Here is a 20,782-nt window from a genome sequence, read left to right as displayed (position 1 = left end):
TGATTGGTCTCATAAAGAGCAGAATGGCCAATAGCTATGCAGGAGAGAGAAATAGTCAGGACTGCCAGGCAGAGAGAATAAAAAGAAGAGTCTGAAAGGAGGAGAGGAGGACACCATGGGCCAGTCACCCACCAACACAGCCAGTCATGGAGTAAAAAAAAGATACACAGAATAAAGAAAGGTTTAAAAAAAAAAAAAGGCCAGACACAAAACATAAAGAGAAATGGAATGATTCAAGTTTAAAAAAGCTGCTTAGAAACAAGCTAAGCTAAGGCTGGGTAGTAATAAGCAAGAATAAATCTCCCTGTATTTATTTGGGAGCTGAGTGGCTGTCTCCCAGAGTATAACAAAGAACCAACAACATTTTGACACTCCAACATGAGGCTTGAATTTCTATAGGGCCTGAGAAAGCTTTTAAAAAAAGGGGGGGGGGCATGGTTCCTTTAAGAAACTATGCTGTACAGCAAAGTACTTAAACAGTCTTTTTCACACTAAGTAGAATCAAAAAGTAAGTAAAAAATGCCTGCCACAGTACAGGGCCCTGGTATTCCACATCTGAGGGTTTGAATGTAGTTCTTGGCCACACCTCCAATTGGGCCGCTTGACTCTAAACTACCCAAGAAGTGAGCAGAGCCAGCCCCAAAAGCCTCAGTGGAGATTCTGGCCACACCACTTAGCAGTTTAAAGGCTCATGGAGTCAGAAAAAGATATACTAGATAAAAGAGGTCTAGATTGCTGGGGTGGGGGGGGGATCTAAACAGGTTCCAATGTGATTAAAACTGTACATCTGTACATAGGCTTAAGAAAGAAAAGAGAAAGATTATAGACAGGCATAGAAAGAGAAAAATAGTTTTAAAATAATGAAGTCTTTAAACAGAGAATAAAAGTAATATTAAAGAAATAAGGCACAAAACAATGGAAAATACACAGGAAGTCTGGATCCTATATAGTATTGTGTTGATTTTGAATTTTTTTTTTGACTGCTGATAAGCAAATGACAGCTGCCATGAGACATGGGATTGAAAGAAGGACTGCCGAAACAAACCAGCCTAGATACTTTAGGAATGCCTTAATTTAAAAACAGAAGTCAAAAAACATATTTGTCAAACAGTAATCAAAAAATGCTCTGGGTTTGCTTTTGCTTCCACAGGAAATGAGAGGCTGGGGATTTCTTCCAGGTTAATATGGATCTGGTTTGATCAGGGGAGGCTTCCTGAATCTTGACAGGCGATATACATCAACAAAGGTTACAGCTGCTCTTCCCAGGACTTGGCCATTATCTCAATTTTCTCAGGATCCCCTAAAGATGCCTTCACACACAGACAACAAAAAGCAGTATAAAGAACTCAACACCCACATTCCCAAGAGATGGGGTGAGTGGTCTTTGGTTGTTTGGTGGGTTATGGATATTTGTTATCATTTAGAGGAATATAGGATAAAAGACTGTCAATCTCAGATTTTTTGCATTTGGCATGGATTTTGGTATATTGATACAAATTTGAAGTTATTTTTGTTATATTGTATATATGTTTCTACTCCTGTTTGAGGTACTGTGCTTAGGCAGCTCATTTAAAAATACAATGTATAATTTAGAAATGAGGTTTGTAGATAATCAATAATAATCAAACTTGTAGTCACATTGGGTATGTTTTGAAAGTTAAACAGGTATATTTTAGACAGATAAATGATTTTCAAACACTTCAAAGGCCTACAAACTATGACATTTAAGATACGTAGTAACCCAAGGTTTTTCATGACCATGAGACACATCTGCTCCTGGCAGCACCAGTTTTCTTCAAAGAAGATGATGGGCATTGAAGAAACTCCACATGGAGTTTGCTTTCAATGTGGCAAGGTGCTCGCCCTATTTGGGCATGAAACTGCTCTTGCCTTGACTGCTGACAGTATGCTGTACAGAATGGACAAGTGAAACACAGGAAAAAGACTGTTGAACTTTGCCGAGACAAGACAAGACCATCTTTTGAGATTCCTGCTTCACAGAAGAATCTGTCAGATATTCTGCAGGACACAGAGGAGAGTGACTAACAAATTTGACAATACAAGGCAGGACAATCCTTCAAATTGCCTGCTTTGCTGAAAAGTTTGCCAGATATTCTGGGCCTGTGGGCTGAAGACCAAGGCCTCCAACACTGTAGAGGAACTTTGGGTGACTGTCCAGGCAGCCAGAATGTCTGTTGTAAGGTAATATTATATCCTTCTGATTCTTTGATGGTGTTATAGACTTACAGTTACAGTTTTCCTTAGTTACCATAGAAAGTAAATTAGGTATAAAACTTTGGAATCACTAAGATAAGATAGATAAGAGAGTAATTTCTCTGAATTTGCTAAATAAAAATGGACTATTTTAAATGAAATTCTTACTTGATAATTGTTTTGTTGTATATAGTTTTACTATGTTTAAGTTAAAACTTTCATTTTATTCAGATAAAAAGGGGGAATGTAATAGAATATTAGTTTAAGATGTGTTACATTTGTTTATTCTGTGGAATATTTGGTTAATGATACTAAGATGTGTTGCATTCTTTTTTTAAGATTTATTTATTTATTATGTATACAGTGTTCTGCCTGCACACCAGAAGAGGGTGCCAGATCTCATTACAGATGGTTGTGAGCCACCATGTGGTTGCTGGGAATTGAACTCAGGACCTCTGGAAGAGCAGTCAGTGCTCTTAACCTCTGAGCCATCTCTCCAGCCCCCATGTTGCATTCTTTTACATTGTATTTGTTTAACGCTGGAAAGCTGTGCTAGTTTTGCCTGCTCTAAACACCTGATAGGTCTAATAAAGAGTTGAACAGCCAACAGCAAGGCAGGAGAGGGACAGGCGGGGCTGCCGGGCAGAGAGAATAAACAGGGGGAGAAATCTAGGCTTAGGAGAAGAAGAGGGAAGAGAAAAAGAAGGAGAAGAAGAGGGAGGACTACGGGGTCCAGCCACCCAGCCACACAACCAACCATGGAGTTAAGAAGGAAAGAAAGTTATATAGAATACAGAAAGGTAAAAGCCCAGAGGCAAAGGATAGATGAGATAATTTAAGTTAAGAAAAGCTGGCTAGAAACAAGCCTAGATACGGCTGGGCATTCATAAATAAGAATAAATCTCTGTGCATTTATTTGGAAGCTGAGTAGAGAGCCCCCAGTAAATAAAAGAGTTAAAAAAAAAAAAAAACCAACTACAAAGGTTCTGACCCTCTCTCTTACCAGCTGCTACACTTGAGAATGCAGGTCCTACACCTCTCCTGGGAAGGACGGTAGAGTTGACCCTGGAGACAAGAGTGGGGGTGGGCTGGCCCCACCACTCATCTTCTATAAGGTGTCGTGGGTGATGGAGAGATGCCCCCCAGAATAGAGCTTAGCCTGTTGGTGGGGTCAGGTCCGTGAGCCCTCGGAATGTGAGCATGAGATATCTGGCCCTATCCCCTCATCTTTCATAAGATGGCAAGGGTGAGTGAGAGATGACCCACTTGCCCTTTCCCCTTACCACCTGTGGCAGGCTAGGGAGATGACGCTCCGCCTTTCCAGGTGCAGCACTCCAGAAAGTGGGCCCTCCACCTCAACCGGGCAGCACAGTAGAGCTGACCCTGCAGACAGAGGTATGGGTGAGCTGGCCCCAAGAAAATGAGTGTGGGAGATCTGGCCCGGCCACTCATCTGCCATAAGTTGTCATGGGTAAGAGAGAGATGCCTCTACCTTCCCCTCCTGCGGCAGGCAGTCGGGAGAGCTGGCCCTGAGGCCATGGAAGCAGGGAGTTGTCTCTGCCGCTCATCAGCTGCAGCACTCAGGAATGGTCCTGGGCCCCGCTGAGCAAAACTGTAGAGCTGGCCCTGGTGGTGTAGGTGTAAGTGAGCCATCCTGGAAGGTGTGAAAGAAGGAGAACTGGTTCTGCCTGTTGTTCCTTGCTCCATGGGGTAAACTAGCCAGGGCAATGCTGGAGAGTCACCCTGGTGGTGAGGATGGGGAAGAGCTGGAGAGCTGACCAAACCCTGTAACCAACCAGCCCCAGAACCAGGAATACATATAGGCCCACCCAACATCCACCATATCTGTGGTCTGCTGGAGCATGTGAAGGGGCCAGTCCTATAGATCCAAATCTACAGGATCTCCAAAACACAGGACAACAACAATATCTAAACAAATGAGTCCCAGTGAGAACCTGGTATCAACAGTGTAGCAGAAACCAGAGGCCTTCAAACCAGACAAAAGACTCTTTGCAATGAGCCCTTGCAAGTAAAGATATATGGTATAAAGAGTACACTGTGTGAATCACGGTGTCAAACTACAACTTCCACTATGAGATTTTTCTCTTTTTCTTAATTTCCTTCTAAGTTTTATTTTATTTTATGTTTTGGTGGGGAGGTTGCCAGGCAGAGGTATATAGGAAAGGATGGGGAGATGAATGGGATCAGGATGCATGATGTGAAAGCCACAAAGAATAAATCTTTAAAAAGAAAAAAGCCATCATAAAGAATATAATCTTTTGGCATAAAAACAGACACATGTATCAATGGAATCAAATCAAAGTCCCTGACATAAATCCACACACCTATGAACACCTGATTTTTGACAAAGTAGTCAAAGTTATACAATGGAAAAAAAGAAAGCATCTTCAACATATGGTCATGGCATAACTGGATGTCAGCATGTAAATACATCCACATCTATCACTATGCACAAAACTCAAGTCTAAGAGGACCAAAGGCCTCAACATAAATCCAGTTACACTAAATATGATAGAAGAGAGCATGGGAAGTAGCCTTGAATGCATTGGCACAGGAGATCACTTCCTAAATACAACACCAGTAGCACTGACAATTAATAAATGGGACCTCCTAAAACTGAAAAGCTTCTGTAAGCAAAGGACATTGTCAATAAGACAAAACAGCAGCCTACAGAATGGGAAAATATCTTCACCAACCTCTCATCTGACATAGGGGGTTAATCTCCAAAATATATAAAGAACTCAATAAATTAGACGTCAAAATACCAAATAATCCAATTTAAAATGGGGTACTGATCTAAGCAGAGAATTCTTGACAAATGAATCTCAAATGGCTGAAATACACTTAAAGAATTGTTCAACATCAGAGAAGTGCAAATCAAAGTAACTCTGAGATACCATCTTACACTTGTCAGAATGGCTAAGATCAAAAACACTGATGACAGCTTGTGTTGGAGAGGGTGTGGAGTGGAATAAGGGGAACACTCCTCCACTGCTGGTGGGAGTGCAAACTTTGAAAATCAATGTGGCAGTTTCTCAGAAAATTGGGAATCAATCTACCTCAAGATTCAGTTATACCAGTCTTGGTAATATACCGAAAGGATGCTCAATCCTACCACAACTTGCTAAACTGTGTTCATAGAAGCATCATTCATAATAGCCAAAACCTAGAAACAATCTAGATGTCCCTCAACCAAAGAATGGATAAAGAAAATGTGGCACATGTACACAATGGAGTACTACTCAGTAGAGAAAAATAATGACATCATGAGGTTTGCAGGCAAATGGATAGAACTAGAAAATATCATCCTGAGTGAGGTAACCCAGACTCAGAAGGCCAAACATGGTATGTACTCACTCATAAGTGGATATTAGATGTAAAGCAAAGGATAACAAGACTGAAACCCATAGTTCCAGAGAAGATAGCTAACAAGGAGAACCCTAAGAGGGATGCATGAATCACCCTGAGAAGAGGAAATAGATGAAATCTCCATGAGTAAACTGGGGGTGATGGGGCAATGGAGCGTAAGGTATGGGGGTTGAGAACATAAGGGAATAGGATAGTTCAGCTGGAACAGGGACAGAGTGAGAGAGCAATGAAAGAGATACCATGATAGCGGGAGACATCATGGAGATAGGGAGAAACCTGATGCTAGCTAGAGAAGTTCCCAAGAATCCACAAGGATGACCCTACCTTAGACTACTAGCATTAGTGGAGAGAGTGCCTGAACTGACCTACACTGGTCATCAGATTGGTGAATACCCTAACTGTCATCATAGAGCCTTTCTCCAGTAACTGATGGAAGCAGATGCAGAGATCCACAGCCAAACACCAGGCTGAGTTCCAGGAGTCCAGTCGAAGAGAGTGAAGAGGGATTCTATGTGCAAGGGGCATCAAGATCATGATGGAGAAACCTACAGAGACAACCAAACCAAACTACTGGGAGCTCATGAGCTTTAACCCAATAGCTGTGTAACCTTCGTGGGACTGGACTAGACTCTCTGCATAGCTGAGACAGTTGTTTAACTTGATCTGCTTAAGGAGCCCCCTGGCAATGGGATCAGGATCCATCCCTGGTGCATGAGCTGGCTTTCTGGAACCCATTACCCATGGTGGGACACCCTACTCAGCCTTGATGCAGTGGGGAGGAGCTTGGTCCTGCCTCAACTGAATGTACCAGGCTTTGCTGACTCCCCATGGGAGGCCTTACCCTTTTGGAGAAGGGGATGCGGAATAGCCTGGGGTGGGGGGTGGGGCTGGAGGCTGGGGGAGAAGCAGGAGGAGGGATGAGAGGGGATCTGCAGTTGGTATGTAGAATGAAGAGAAAATTTCTTAAATAAAAATAATAAACGAGATAAAAGGAGAGAAAAAAGAAAATGGTCCACAGGCTGGCCCACAGTGCAAACTTAAGAAGGCATTTTCTAAACTGAGGTCTCTCCTCTCAGATGACTCTAGCTTGTGTTAAGTTCGCATAAACCTAGTCAGCACAATGGGTACAAAAATGTGGGGGAAGAACAGAAAGTGGGGAGAAGGATGTGTTGGGGGTGTCTGGGAGAAGTGGGAGGAGAGAGTTGGGGGTGAATATTCTTGAGATACATTGTTTACCTGTACAAAATTGTCAAATGATAAATAAAAATATTCTATTCAAACAAAGAACAAAAGGGAAGGGCACAATGGTAATTGGTATTTGATTAGCATCTTCCCAGAAACTTGTTCAGAATGCACAAATACACTTAGAAGTAAGTGGGCTAACTCCTTTCCTTGTGGTGAGAGGCCCATGTGAGCCAAGCCAGTAGGAAGTGGTGTGATATTGGTAAGAGATCATATCCTGATTGTCACCATTAAACAGAAGTTGTGGGCTAGCTCTGAAGATTAAAAACTAAGGGAAGGCCATTTCTGCTGGTCCAGGGATTAAACACAGACAACAGGAATGACAAACTGAAGAGGTCTTCTTGGAAAATCCTCTTACTGAGGGCATCATCAATCCCCAGTTCTTGTCCTTGATCTGTCTTGGTAAGTCTGAGGGGAGCAGGGCTGTTTGTGGTGGGTGGGTGGGTTGTAGAGGCAGCTGGAGTTGGTGAGGCCAGTGGGGAGGCTAGTGAGGCTGTAGGAGAAGTGAATAAATTTCATTTTGTGAACACATATCATGTGTGGGGAACGTGTTCAGTGCTTTACACATATTTTTCTGTTTTCCTCCAAATCAGTAGGTTCTGAACTTCTCAGTGGCTTTCTGGCACTTGAATATGACATTTACTGTCTTTCTTTTGTATTTGAGGTGTGTGTGTGTGTGTGTGTGTGTCTGTCTGTCTGTCTGTCTGTCTGTCTGTCTGTGTGCATTCAGGTGTCTGTGTACACACATGTGGCAAGCCAATGGAAGGAGGACACAAGGTATCTTTCTTGGTTCTCCTCTATTTTTTTGAGATTTCCCACTAAGGCTGACGCTTCCTGTTTCAGAAGGCTGGCTGGCTAGCAAGCTCCCTGGATCTGCCTGTCTCTGCTCTCCAGTGCTGGGTTGCAGATGTATACAGGGAGGATATGGGCTGTTGGTGAGCAAGACACATGTGGGGAGCACAGACATGCCTGGGTAAGGGAAGCCAGCCTCTGAGCTCAGCAGCAGATTCTTGGAATCAGGGAGGGTGATGGGGGAGCTCCAGGCAAGCACTGAGTCTCATGAGTCATTCTCTTGCATGGGTGTGTGTTGGAAAAACAGACACATTTTGGGACTACAGCAAGTGTCTCTTCAATCAAGCCCCACCTTGATCCTTCATCCCAAGTGTTTAAATGGCTTCATCCCTTTCTTGAAATGGTTCCCAGGAAGCAGGATGATTTGTCATATGCAACTCTCAGTTTTATTTTCTTTCAGACCCCTTACCCCAGCCCATCCTCAGGGCCCGGCCCAGCTCTGTGGTCCCCACCAGAAGTGATGTGACACGGCAATGTATAAATTTTGCACAAAATATGAACTGTGATATTCATAAGAGGGACACTAATTTGGATCCTCGGCCAAAACTTAGGTTGAAAAAAAAGGCCATCTAAACTATATTCAGTTTGGGCAGTTCTGGGTTCATTTCATTTCTGCCTGGTTGAAATAGAGGAGAGTGATGCTGGGTACAACACATGTAAATGCTATGAGCATGATGACATTGCTTTATTGTTTCGGTACAGTGATACAGTTCTACTACTGGTCACAGGTAAGGAGGGGTTCCTCAGAATGACATGAGTCAATCTATCTGAGGGAGAAAAGAAGGGAGGAAAGGTTGATCATCCTCGGGGCAGTTGGGGATAACAGGGAGTGATAGCAACAAAAATGAATACTTTTAGCTGTTGTTTTCATTTTTGTATGTGTGTGTGTTGTGTATGTCTCTGTGTGCATCTTTGCGGGCACCCATGGGTATGGGATGGTGTGCCCATGTGTGTGCATACAAATGGAGTCTGGAAGTCGTCAGTTGTTCTTCCACCTAATTCATCAAGGGTGGAACTCAAAATCAAATCACACCTCCCTATAATGGTTACTTTGGTACTCAGCTTGCGGCAGGGATCCTCTATCTTGGCCCTCTGATGCTGGAGTTAGAGTCAGGCCACTCACCCAGAAGTTAATGAATCATGGGAATCCAAACTCTGGTCCTCATGCCTGGGTTGCATAAGAATAAGAAAGAATTAAGATTGTAGAAAAAAGGAGATATGAGAATTTGCATGACCTCAAAGAGCTAGTGCAGGCTTTCTTTAATGTCACAGGGGTGTGGTCTCTCGTCCTGTCCATGCCATGATCAGAGCACAGGACCTGGTCACTCAATGAGCAGAACATAGGTGACATGATTTAAGATGAGGTTTCGGTAGCTAGGGATAGAGAAGGCAAAGATAGATTCCTTTGGGCATCATGTGATTGTTTGGTGTGTGTGATGATCCACCTGTAACTCCAGCTTCAGAAGAGACAGGGGATCCACAGGGTGGCTGGCTAATGAGAGTAACCATATCCAGGAGCTATGATTTGGTTGTGAGGTCCTGACTTGGTGAATAAGGTGGAAGAGCCATTGAGGATGATTGTGAACATCACCCTCCAGATTCCACATGCATGCACACATGTGAGGTTAGCTGCTTCCTTAGATAGGCTGGTTTCCAACTGCAGGGTCTCGGTATCATTCTACAATCACCCAGTGTCTGGGAGAGGGGGTCAGTTGCTTTTCTTCTGAGGACCCCAGATAGCTGACTTCCTGGAACCTTGAGATCAGTTCAGGGCTGTGCCCCTCCCTCCCCCTGCACCCGGGAGAGTTCTTTTGGACAGCAAGTACTTTACCTGCTGAGCCATCTCCTAAACCTTAATATCTTAGTTTTAACTGAGAGTTTAAGGAAGGAAAAAGGTTTCCAGTTTCAACTGGGTTTGATCTGGCTCATTACTTTGATCCCAATACTCAGGAGCTAGAGGTACATGAATCTCTGTGAGTTCAAGGCCAGCATGGTCTACATAGTGGGTTCCAGGACAGCCAGAAATGCACAGTGAGATCAGATCCAAGTGGGAGAGATCGGGCGTCATGAGAACAAGGGTGGGAGTGTAACCCAGGCCTTCCTCAGCATGATCACAGGATTCTTCTCTCTCAGGACATTTACCTAAGCCATCCCTCCAATCTCACCAGTGGAGCAAAGTGACAGCAGGAGGGAATGTGACTCTGCACTGCCGGAAGCCAGATAATATGACTGAGTACACAATGTTCATGCTCCTGAAGGAAGGCGTTCCATCACCTGTCCAGGTTCAGAGTTCAGAAAGCAACAGGGCAGACTTCTCACTTCATAATGTGACAGCCACAGACACAGGAAACTACAGCTGTGTCTACCACCAGAAAGAAGCCCCTTTCTGGGCCTCACACCCCAGTGATCACTTTAAGATCTTGGTGTCAGGTAAGTCTTAAATATTCTCCTTAAAAAATTGTTTTTATATTTACTGTAGAGATAAAAGATACTGCTGAGGGGCTGGAGTTAAAAGCACAGTTCTTTCAGAAAACCAGAGATCTGTTGTCAGGACTCACACCATGCAGCTCACAACCACCTGTGACTCCAGCTCTCCATGGGATCTGATGCTTTCTTCTGGCCTCTGAGGGTGCCTGCAGTCATGCCATTCCCACATACAGACACACATACAGACACAGAGACATATAGACACACAGAGACATAGACAGGCACACACACACACACACACACACACACACACACTCACGCTAATGCACCCATGCACACAAGCACCTCGGCGTACAGCCACTCACCCCACAAAACAAAGAACCAGTTGCAGTAAACGTTCACGTTGGTGAACTGGTGGGTTATTGATGGGTGACTGTGGGGAGCATGGGCGGGGGGGCTTTTCACCTGGAGTAGGGATGACTCCACAGCAGCTGCATCAGCAGAAAGCCCACTCCAGCATGGCTGATGACTCATGATCCCTGCAGCCCGGGAGCTCTCTGCACAGCTTGCAGGCATCTGGACAGTCACAGAATCCTCTTCTCTCTGTGGTTGGGCTGGTCAGAGTCTCCTCCCCCAGCAGTCACTGACTCCTTTTGGTATTCTGGAAAGAGGCCTTTGAGGACCTTCCCTCTACCACCAGCCTCCTCTTACTTCCTGAGGGAATGTTTCAGTTTGAATGAGGCTACCTTACAAGAATGCCCCAAATGTGCTTTATTTAGGAAAAAGTTATTGTGAGGCATGTGTACTTCAGTACTGTTGGATAGAGTATCATTTAGAAGTCTTCTCAGTTCATTTGTTTGGAGTGTAGTTCAACTCTGAGGTTTGCATTTGATATTCTTTCTGGATGATGTATCTAAAGGTAACAGTGGTATACTGAAGTCATCAATTATTCTTGTATCTGGAACTGTCTCTTTATACCCATTAGTATTAGTTTTATGAAAATGGGTGCATCGGCACTCAATATATATAGCCTTTCTGACTTTTTTATTATTTTTATTTTATTGCTTTGGTGTTTTCCTACATGTATATGTATATGACGGTGTCAGATCCCCTGGAACTGGAGTTATAGACATTTGTTATCTGCCCCGTGGGTTTTAGAAATTGGATGCAGGTCCCTGGAAGAGCAGCCAGTGCTCTTAACCACTGAGCCATCTCTCCAGTCACTAAGATAGATCTTTTATATAAATTTATGTCTATCTTTTTAATATTTGATACAACCCCTTTTGGTACTTGATTTCACTGCTATTACCATGGCTTCTGTAAGGTTTTTTTGTTTATTTGTTTCTGAGGCAGCATCTTGTTATACACTTTAAGCTATTTTTTTTCTGTAGTCTAGGCTGGCCTTGAACTCACAGGCTTCCTGAGGATGAAGACATGAGTCACTATGCAAAACTCAATCACTACAACTTTTTCTTTCCTTTTTACACTTCTTTATTTATTGTGGACATAGGTGCACATGTGTGTATGGGCATGTGCATGCCGCAGCATGCATGTGGAGTTCTTAGGACAAGTGGAGAGATTCAGTTGTCTTCTCCTACTCTGTGAGATTCACATTGAATTCAGATCATCAGGCTCAGTGTCAAGTGCCTTTACCTGCTGGGACATCTCCCTGCCCTAATCTTTATATTTTCTTGATGGATTGTTCCCTTTATTAATACACGTTTATCTTTGCATCCTATAACTAATTAGTTTTTGAGACAACTTCTCACTACAAAGGTCTGCCTGGCCTGGAACTCACCATACAGTCCAGGTTGGCCCTGAATTCACAGGAGTGTGCCTGCCTCTGCCTCCCCAGTGCTGGGATTAAAGGCATGGACCTCACCCCATGGATGCCTTATTTTTGTTTAACTATGTGTCTGTGTGTGGGTATGTGCACACGAGTGCAGCTCCTGTAGAGGGCAGTAGAGGGCATTGGATCTCCTGGCTCTGGAGTTATAGGTAGATCGGAGCCTGTTTCTGTGAGTGTTGGGAATTGGTCCTCTGCAAGAGCAGCACCAGCACTCCAATCCTGAGCCTCACTCTAGCTCTTAGGACGGTTTCTGAGACAGACATCCTGATTTCTGTAATTCTGCTGGTTGTTTCCTTGTGGATATGAATCATGTTTCTTCTTTCTCCACTATTCATGTTAAGGATTTGCTGTTTCACTGAACTGTCCATGACCAATCCTTTCCTAGTTATTGATTATAATCTGTACATGGTAACCTTGGTTAGAAGTTACTCACTTTCAGGGAGTGAAATACATCATTGCATGCTTCCATGGCTTTGGGGGATGCTGAGAGGTGTGGTATTATTTTTTATGACTTCAGAATTGTATTTACCTCTTACAACTTTTAATATTACTTCTGTCATATTGGCATTTTAATGATCGTTTGTCATAGAGAGGCTCTTTTCTGATATGTCAGTTCATAACCTGGTATTTGGATATCCATTTCCATGCCTAGATTTTAAAAATACTTTACTGCCATCCCACTAAGTAGGTTTTCTGTGCCTTTTCTTTGTATCACGGCCCTTCCTCCTGTCCCACAGATCCTGATGCTTGATCTGTCTGCCGATCTCAGGTGTGTGTGTGTGTGTGTGTGTGTGTGTGTGTGTGTGTGTGTGTTATGTGTGTGTGTGTGTCTGTGTCTGTGTCTGTGTGTGTCTGTGTGCGTATGTGTGCATGCAGACAAGAAGGGACATCAGATCCCACGGAGCTGGAATTACAGGAACTTGTAAGATGTCTAACATGGATGCTGGGAATCAAACTCAGGTCCTCTGGAAGATCAATAAAAGATCTTAAACACTGAGTCGTTTCTCTAGCCCCCTGACTTTTTGTTGTTGTTTTGTTATAACCCACTAAATACAATTAATGCTGTCCCTATGTGCATGGGTGTTGTGCCATCACTGGAGCATGGGAAACACCCAAGTGGTCGCATCCTCAAAAATAGATTGGTCCCCCTACTCCCGGCAACTATGAACCGACAGGAGCCGCTCATTGTAGAGTGGCACCTGGAGATCTGGTACTCTCTCTGCCAAGGTTTTGGCTGTCTTGATCTTCTGCAGGACTTGTTTGGCAACCATAGCTGCTGCAAGTTCATGAATGTAATAGTTGAGTCACGTCCAGAAGAATGTGTTTCATGGCACTTCTTCCCATCCTCTAGCTCTTACATTCCTTCTGCTCCTGCTTCTTCCATGATGTCCCCTGAGCTTTGATGGTGACAGTCACGGTGGTGGTGGTGGGACAGTGGTGGTGGTGGTATGGTGGTGGTGGTGGTAGTGGTGATGGTGTTGGTGCTGGGGATGGTCCTGTTGCTGCTGGTGGTGGTTGTTGTGGGTGGGTATGATGGTGATGGTGATGGTGATGGTGATGGTGGAGGTGATGGTGGGGGGGTGATGGTGGTGATGGGGGGGTGATGGTGGGGGGGTGATGGAGGTGATGGTGGTGATGGAGGGGGGATGGTGGTATGGATGTCCTCTTACTCTCAGCACTCAAATCAATCCTGCATTGCTTCATTGACTGCTGCCAATGGCAAAAAGAAGCTTTTCTGATTAAAGTTTCATTTAATCCCATCAATAATTACAATTTTCCTTTCTTTTACATGTACAGCTATTTGCCTGCATGTATGTCTATAAACCAAATGCAAGCCTGGTGCCTCTACAGGCAAGAAGGGAGTGTCACAGGCCCTGGAACTGTAGTAACAGGCGGTTGTTAGACACCATGTAGGTACCTGGATCCTCATGAAGAGTGGCTAGTGCTTTAACTCCTCTGCGGACTCTCCAGCCCATCTTTTATGATTTCTAATGCTCTTCCTCTTTTTGGGGAAAAAGTGATTCTTTGATACCTGATAGTTAATATATCTGGTGTTATTCATCTAATCCTTCATCATGCCCTGAAAATATCTATCCTGATGCATGTCACCTAAAGCAATGACCAGTCATGATAGCAGGGTTGCCCTGTTCAAAGAGGCTTTCAGATGACTCCCAGGCATATGGAAGGCATTTCTAACATCAGGAAGGAGCCAGACTCATGCTCAGTCTGTAGATATTACCCAGTGTCCTACATAGCTCTGTCTTTCCCTGGAATGAAGAATGGAACCCAGACACAAAAACCAAGGCCATAAGTAAAGTAACAGGAATAAAAAATTTGGGGATAGAATGATATGAGAATGGAAGGAGTTGTGGGATTTAGAGAATCAGGGATCGCTGAAGTATTGGGAGTGAAAGCAGAAAGGTGGCAGAAGAGAGTCTAGGGAAACAAAGGAGGCGCTAAGTTGGCCTAAAGCCAGAGTGCAGCTGTGGGAGCATGCAAACCCTGACTGTGTGAACTTGGGGTCTCAGCTCAGCTGGAACCTCTGGGGTGCTCCCCAGAACCGAGGATGGAAATGAGGTGGCTCTCCACGGTGACCTGTACATCACTCATGACTGTTTTGCAGATCCGAATGATGAACAGACCGACATGGAGAAAGATGGTAAGTGACTCCACCACACCCAGCCTGAGCTTTCATCACACGTGTTCCCCCATTCACTTCCTGGGCTGCTGGGAGCAGGCAGATGTGTCAGTTCCAGACAGATTTTTGTTTCCCTCCAGATCCTCTTCCCAAGTCCAGCCTCAGTGCTTGGCCCAATGCAGTAGCATCAGACAACAGCAACGTGTTCTGTTCTATGTGTATACGATGTGTGAGTCCCACCCCAGGCATATAACTTGTTCTCAGGAAGGGAGATAAAGTTTTGGAACCTAGGCTTCCAGATCATTTGACAGAGGGGACAGCTGAGTTTCATCTGACTAACGTCCGGCTGAGTCATGCTGGATATTATACCTGTGAATGCTATTTAAAAGAGTTCCCCGATAAAATCTCATCTTCCAGCAATGTCCTCTTACTATTGGTGAGGACAGGCTGCCTCAGAAGGACATTCACAGATCTTTAGCCAAGGGTGAAGGTGGATCAAAAGAATGTTGGTAGGGAAAAAGGGGCATCATCTGGAGCTGGTGGGATGGTCCAGCTGGCAGTAGCTTCAGCTGCCATGTCTGCCCACATGACATTGATCCCAAAGACCCATATGGTGGAAGGGAAGACATGCAGAAGTTGTCCTCAGACCTTCACATTTATGGCATGGCTTGTGCCCTTCCCAATAAGTAAATGCAAATGTTATTTTAGAAGAACTTCCCCTCCAGAGCAGTTGAGGTGGACATGAGGTAACCAGGACAAAATTGAATACCTCCGCTCTTCTCCGATATGTAGGAGTGGAGAAAAAAAAAAAAAAAAAAAAAAAAACCTGTGTTCTGCAAAATATCTGGTTCCTTATAAGAATGACCCTATCAACAGTAAGTCAAGGGAGGAAATGGACTAACAGGGCCATATCGTGCATGACTAAACTATAAGCTATGGGTAAATTCTTGGAGAGAGGGAGCACCATTTTAATTGTGTATACTCTGCTGAGCACACTGGAGTCCAAAAGGTAACCGCAAACAAATGTTTACCCAAATGGCCCTAGTTAGTCTCAGTGGGTCCCCAAACAAAATGAACACAAGTGAACACAAGAGAGATTTGTGGGGATGAGGAGTGTGTTAAGGAGATGGGGTGAAAATGATCAGTATGTACTGTGTACGTGTGCGAAATTGTCTACAAACAAATATATAGTTAATAAAATTATGTCTGCTGAGAGTCAGGATAGACTGTGGGACAGTTTCAGCATCACAGGACACTTGCAGGACAGGAAGGATGAATACAGGATGCTAGGCTTGACCCCTTCCCCCATGGCTCTTGTTCCTCTTACAGGGGACTTGCCTAAGCCTTCCCTCTGAGTCCAGCACTTGGGTCGGGTCACCACAGGAGAAGTTGTGAAGCTACAGTGTCAGAAGCCACACAATTCAACAGAGTTGTCCCAAATGTTTGCTCTGTTAAAGGAGGGAAATTCATCTCCCATACAGCTTCTGACTTCAGAAAACAACACGGCAGAATTCACCCTACAGAATGTGACAAGTCGAGATGCAGGGAGGTACAGTTGTGTGTACCACCAGGCAGAAGCCCCTTTCAGGACCTCCCATCCAAGTGATCATCTTGATATCTCAGTGGCAAGTAAGGATTTCATGATAGCAAGAAGTTTTGTATAATCATAAGAGTTTTTTGCCTAATAGGACATAATTTATTCTGTAATATCATTGCTACATCATTGCACTCTTTCTTCTCTCTTTTAAAAAAAAGATATATTTTATTTTTCAAACTTGTGTGTATGTGTGCGTCTGTGTGTGGGTATATGCACATGATTGCAGTGCATACAATACAGAGAACAGAAGGGTCATTGTTTCCCCTGGAACTGGTGTTACAGGTGGTTGTGAGTTGCCTGGTGTGGATGCTGGGAACTGAAATCAGATCTTTGCCAATGTCTATATATTTAAATGTTTTCTTCTCATATTTTCAGTTTCAGTTCTCACATTAAGGTCTTTGATTCATTTGGAGTTGTTTTTTGCAGGGTGAGATATATTGAACTAGTTTTATTCTTTGCATGGGAGTCCAGGTTTCTAAGCATTTGTTGAAAAGGTCATCTTTTCTTCAGTGTGAACTTTTGGCATTTTTGTTAAAAAATGTCTGCAGTTATGTAAGTTGCTCTCTGGGTTGTTTCTTGTGTTCCATTGATCTATGTGTCTGTTTTATGCCAATATCATACTGCAATTGCCCTCCTTGGGTTCAGTTGAGATTCGCAATATTGCAGAGACTCAGATGCCAGGTGAAGTTCTGCTGTGCTCAAGGCCCATTTGTCATTTTGTAGTCTGAGGAGAAATACTGATCTACTCTGGATTTCTGTGTTGTGTGTTCTCCTTTGGTCTATGTTTTACTCATAAGATAAACCCTTATATATCAAAGGAGGTAAGTGAAATTACAGAAATGAGATAAAGAAGCAATATGGTAGCGTCACACTCTTTAAATCCAAATACTCCAGACACAGAAGCAGGAGGATTTGTGAGTTTTAGGTGACCCCAGTCTGCAAAGCTGGTTCCAGAACAGCCAAGGCTGTACAAAGAAAACCTGTCTCAAAAAAAAAAAAGAAAGAAAGAAAAAATAAAGAAAAGAAAAGAAGAGAAAGGGAGATAAAGACAAAATAAACAACAGAGGAAAGCTACGGCATTATGGTCATTTGAATGAAATAGACCCACATAGAATCATACATCAGAATGCTTTGTCTCCAGTAGATGGAACAGTTTGGGAAGGACAGGAGGTATGGCTTTGTTGGAGAAGGTATGTCACAAAAGGTAGACTTTGAGGTTTCAAACCCATGCCAACCCCAGTCAGCTCTCTCTGCCTCATGCTTGTGGATCAAGACATGTGCTCTCAACTCCTACTCAAGCACCATACTATTGTCATGCTCCTCACCATGATGGTCGTGAACTCTAACCTTCTCATACTGTGAGCCCCAAATCAATGCTTTCTTTTATGACTTGCCTTAGTCATGGTGTCTTATCACAATAATACCAACTCTAGTGAACACAGAATCTTGGTTATCCTTGATTGTCAGCCTAGACGTATCAGAAATAAGAGGCCTCAGTTGAAGAAATTCCTAGGTTAGATTTGTCTGAGAGCATGTCTGTGAGATTGTCCTGATAAGTTCTTTGGTGTCACACTTTGGATGACAATACTCCTCAGGCAGATGATCCTGAGCTGCATCAAAGAGCAGCTAACCATGAGGCAGAGCAAGCCAGAGAGCAAGCTTGAATTCTGGGTTTCTCTTTCTTTTTAAAGATTTGTTAATTTGATGTGTATGAGTATTTTATTCGTGTGGGGTGTGTGTGTGTGTGTGTGTGTGTGTGTGTGTGTGCGCGCGCGCACACCACAGTCTTGCTAGGTGTGCCCCAGAAGGTGAGAAGAGGATGTGGAGTCCCTGTAACTTGAGTTATGGATGGTTGTGCCTTGCGTGGAGGTGCTAGGAATGGAGCTCAGGTACTATGGATGAGCCACCAATGCTCTTAACCACTGAATCATCTGCAGCCCTGCTCTGTGGTTTCTACTTTCAGTTCCTCTCTGACTTCCCTTGACAATGGAGTGTAACCTCTGTGAGGAGATAAGCCATTTCCTCCCTAAAGCTGCTCTTTATCAGAATGTTTTCATCATTGCACAGAAAAGAAAGTGGAATAGACTGAATGCACAGAAATAAGATTTAAAAAACGGAACACATCTCCATTCATTTCAGCTCTCATTAAAGTCTGTGTTGTGTGTTCCAGGGTTAAAACTGCAAGGACTAGACAGCTGGCCGCTGGCCAGTTTCTGAGTGGAGGGAAGAAAGTCAGATCTGGTTGCGCATTTGGGGGAGGAAGAATGCTCCTTACAAACAGTGTTGATCATCTTCTCTCTTTCAGTGTCCCCAAGTGCCTTATCAGAATGTTACACCAAGATTAATCTCATCAGGCTGGAAATGTCTGCCATGTTTGTGGTGTTGATGGCAGTCTTCCTGGCTGAAGCCTGGTACAGCCACAGGGTGTCATCTAGCAGACCCAGGTAAAATAACTGAGATTTTCCCTATTTCATGACTGGTGGGTAATTATGAGGAATGTTTGACCACCACATTAATGCAGCTGCAACTGAGAAGCAAAAATGACCAGGTGTGATGGTGTATGCCTTTATTCCAGGGTCTTAGGAGACAGAAACAGGTGGATGTCTATGAATTCCAGATCAGCTGGGTGTACATAGTGAGTTACAGACCAGGCAATGCTGCATTGTAAGACCCTGTTATCAGAAACCAAAACAACAAAAACAAATACAAATAACAAAAAAGTTAAAAAAAATTAATAACAAATGATGCTCTGATATATTTAGGTTTTGTTAATTATACATTAATCAACATGGAAAAAATTAAGTATTTAGCTATATATTAAGTAGTTACACTCATGTTTAAATGATTACCACAAGAGAGCTGATGAACACACTTATGAACATTTTACTTTATATAGAAATTTTCCATTATCCATTATAGTCATCATACTGTACTTTTGAACATTATAAGGAGTTATCTAAACATCAGGCCTAGCATGAAAACTCATAGTTTTCCACATGGCCACTGACATCATTTTATGTGGAATAGATTTTTACCATGTTGTATTGTCCTGTTTGTTTTAGGCATAGGTATATTTAATATATGTAGATTATTAATACAATGTCCTTTCCCATTAAGTGTCAATGAAGGCCTCAAATTTGTGAAAAAGGAAATTACCAATGCAGTTGAAGAGATGACTCAGTGGTTAACAATGCCTTACTCACACAGAGGAGCTGAGTTTGGTTCCCAGTGTCCACAGGGCTAGCTCACAACCACATGAAACACCAGCCCCAAGGGACCAAATGCTCTTTTGGGGCCTCTGTAGCCCTGCACCCTAACGTGCACATACCTACACACACACACACACACACACACACACACACACACACACACACACACACATTTTTTTTAAAGTGAATATTATCTTTTTTAAAAATACCTTCTACCTACTGTAGCTTTCAAACATCTCAAGTTGGAGTGATGGGAAGTCAGGGTGGGAGCACCCAGAGAAGAACCCATGTTTGGAGACCCTAAAAAGTTAATTTTGGAGCAGTTGGACATAACTTAGCGGGTAAAGGCACTTGACGCTGAGCCTGACAACTTGAGTTTGATCCCCAGGATCCACATGGTAACAGGACAGAACCAACTCCCACAAGTTATCCCCTGACCTCCCCACACGTAATGTGGCACCCACATGTGGCCACACACAGGCATGCACACATATACATAAGAAATAAATAAAATATGACAAAAGAGTTAATATTTCTCAATCAATTCAGGTCTAATATTCTTTCCCCACAGGCCCTGCAGCACCCCAGCGCCACCATGAACCCTTGGTCAAGGTCACAAGCAGCTCTTCAGTTGTCTATGAAGCCTGCACTGCCAGCTCTCTGAGAGCTCTCCAGACATGGGATGGCTGCTCTGACTCTTCATTCCTTCCAGGCACAGAGGACAGAACTGGGCTCAGATGCTCATGGGATACTTCACTGATTAACAATTGCTACACTGAAGCTACAATAGTATTTCTCCCTATAGATAGGGCATGCTGCCTAGATCATCAACCAAAACCATGGACTGTGGATCTGTTTCAGTGTTCATAATTATGTTAGCCTATTCTATCATTTCCTTAGAATGTACTTTGTATAACTTCACAGGTATCCTTGGCTCTGTACGTAGTATGCTAATTAAGTTCTGTATCTTTATGCAGTGTGTATTGCCTGTATCTCATATACAGCGATTTTAATTCTTCTGATTCTTCTGATAAGTTATTGGGTTGATGCTTTGTTCATTCTGTGTGTGCGCACATGTGTGTGTTTATACATGTATGTGTTGAGTGGAGGTCAATATCATGTGTCTTTCCTTTATTACTTTCATCATGTTTTAAAAGATTTATTGTGTGTGTGTGTGTGTGTGAGAGAGAGAGAGAGAGAGAGAGAGAGAGCGAGAGAGAGAGAGAGAGAGAGAGAGAGAGAGAGAGAGAGACTTATGTGCAGGTGCCCACTGTGTCCAGAAGAGGGCATCAGATCACCTGGAGTTAGAATTACAGGCTGCTTGATAATAGATACTAGGAACTGAATCTGGGTCATCTAGAAAA

General features: G+C 43.4%; 1 protein-coding gene across 5 annotated transcripts; it reads left to right on the top strand.

Moving 5' to 3' along the window:
- Nucleotides 1-7,087: 7,087 nt before the first annotated feature.
- On the top strand, nucleotides 7,088-20,441 carry LOC143272581 (T-cell-interacting, activating receptor on myeloid cells protein 1-like). 5 transcript variants are annotated; one of them, XR_013050262.1, is made up of 7 exons: nucleotides 7,088-7,248; nucleotides 9,832-10,128; nucleotides 13,772-13,884; nucleotides 14,598-14,633; nucleotides 16,094-16,241; nucleotides 18,515-18,653; nucleotides 19,990-20,441. XR_013050262.1 is itself a non-coding variant. In XM_076568394.1 (5 exons), the coding sequence occupies exons 2-5, from the start codon at nucleotides 9,924-9,926 to the stop codon at nucleotides 20,015-20,017; spliced, it is 408 nt and encodes a 135-aa protein (XP_076424509.1). In that variant the 5' UTR covers nucleotides 7,088-7,248; nucleotides 9,832-9,923; the 3' UTR covers nucleotides 20,018-20,441. The 5 variants fall into 5 exon arrangements, 2 of the variants coding, with proteins under 2 accessions (XP_076424509.1, XP_076424510.1); XR_013050259.1 differs by having other exon boundaries at nucleotides 15,942-16,241; XR_013050260.1 differs by lacking the exon at nucleotides 14,598-14,633 and having other exon boundaries at nucleotides 15,942-16,241.
- Nucleotides 20,442-20,782: the final 341 nt, after the last annotated feature.

Source organism: Peromyscus maniculatus, chromosome 1 (assembly GCF_049852395.1).
Source record: "Peromyscus maniculatus bairdii isolate BWxNUB_F1_BW_parent chromosome 1, HU_Pman_BW_mat_3.1, whole genome shotgun sequence".
Lineage (NCBI taxonomy): Eukaryota > Metazoa > Chordata > Mammalia > Rodentia > Cricetidae > Peromyscus > Peromyscus maniculatus.
Note: the sequence above shows the minus strand (reverse complement) of the source record. Positions and strands in the feature narration are given on the sequence as shown.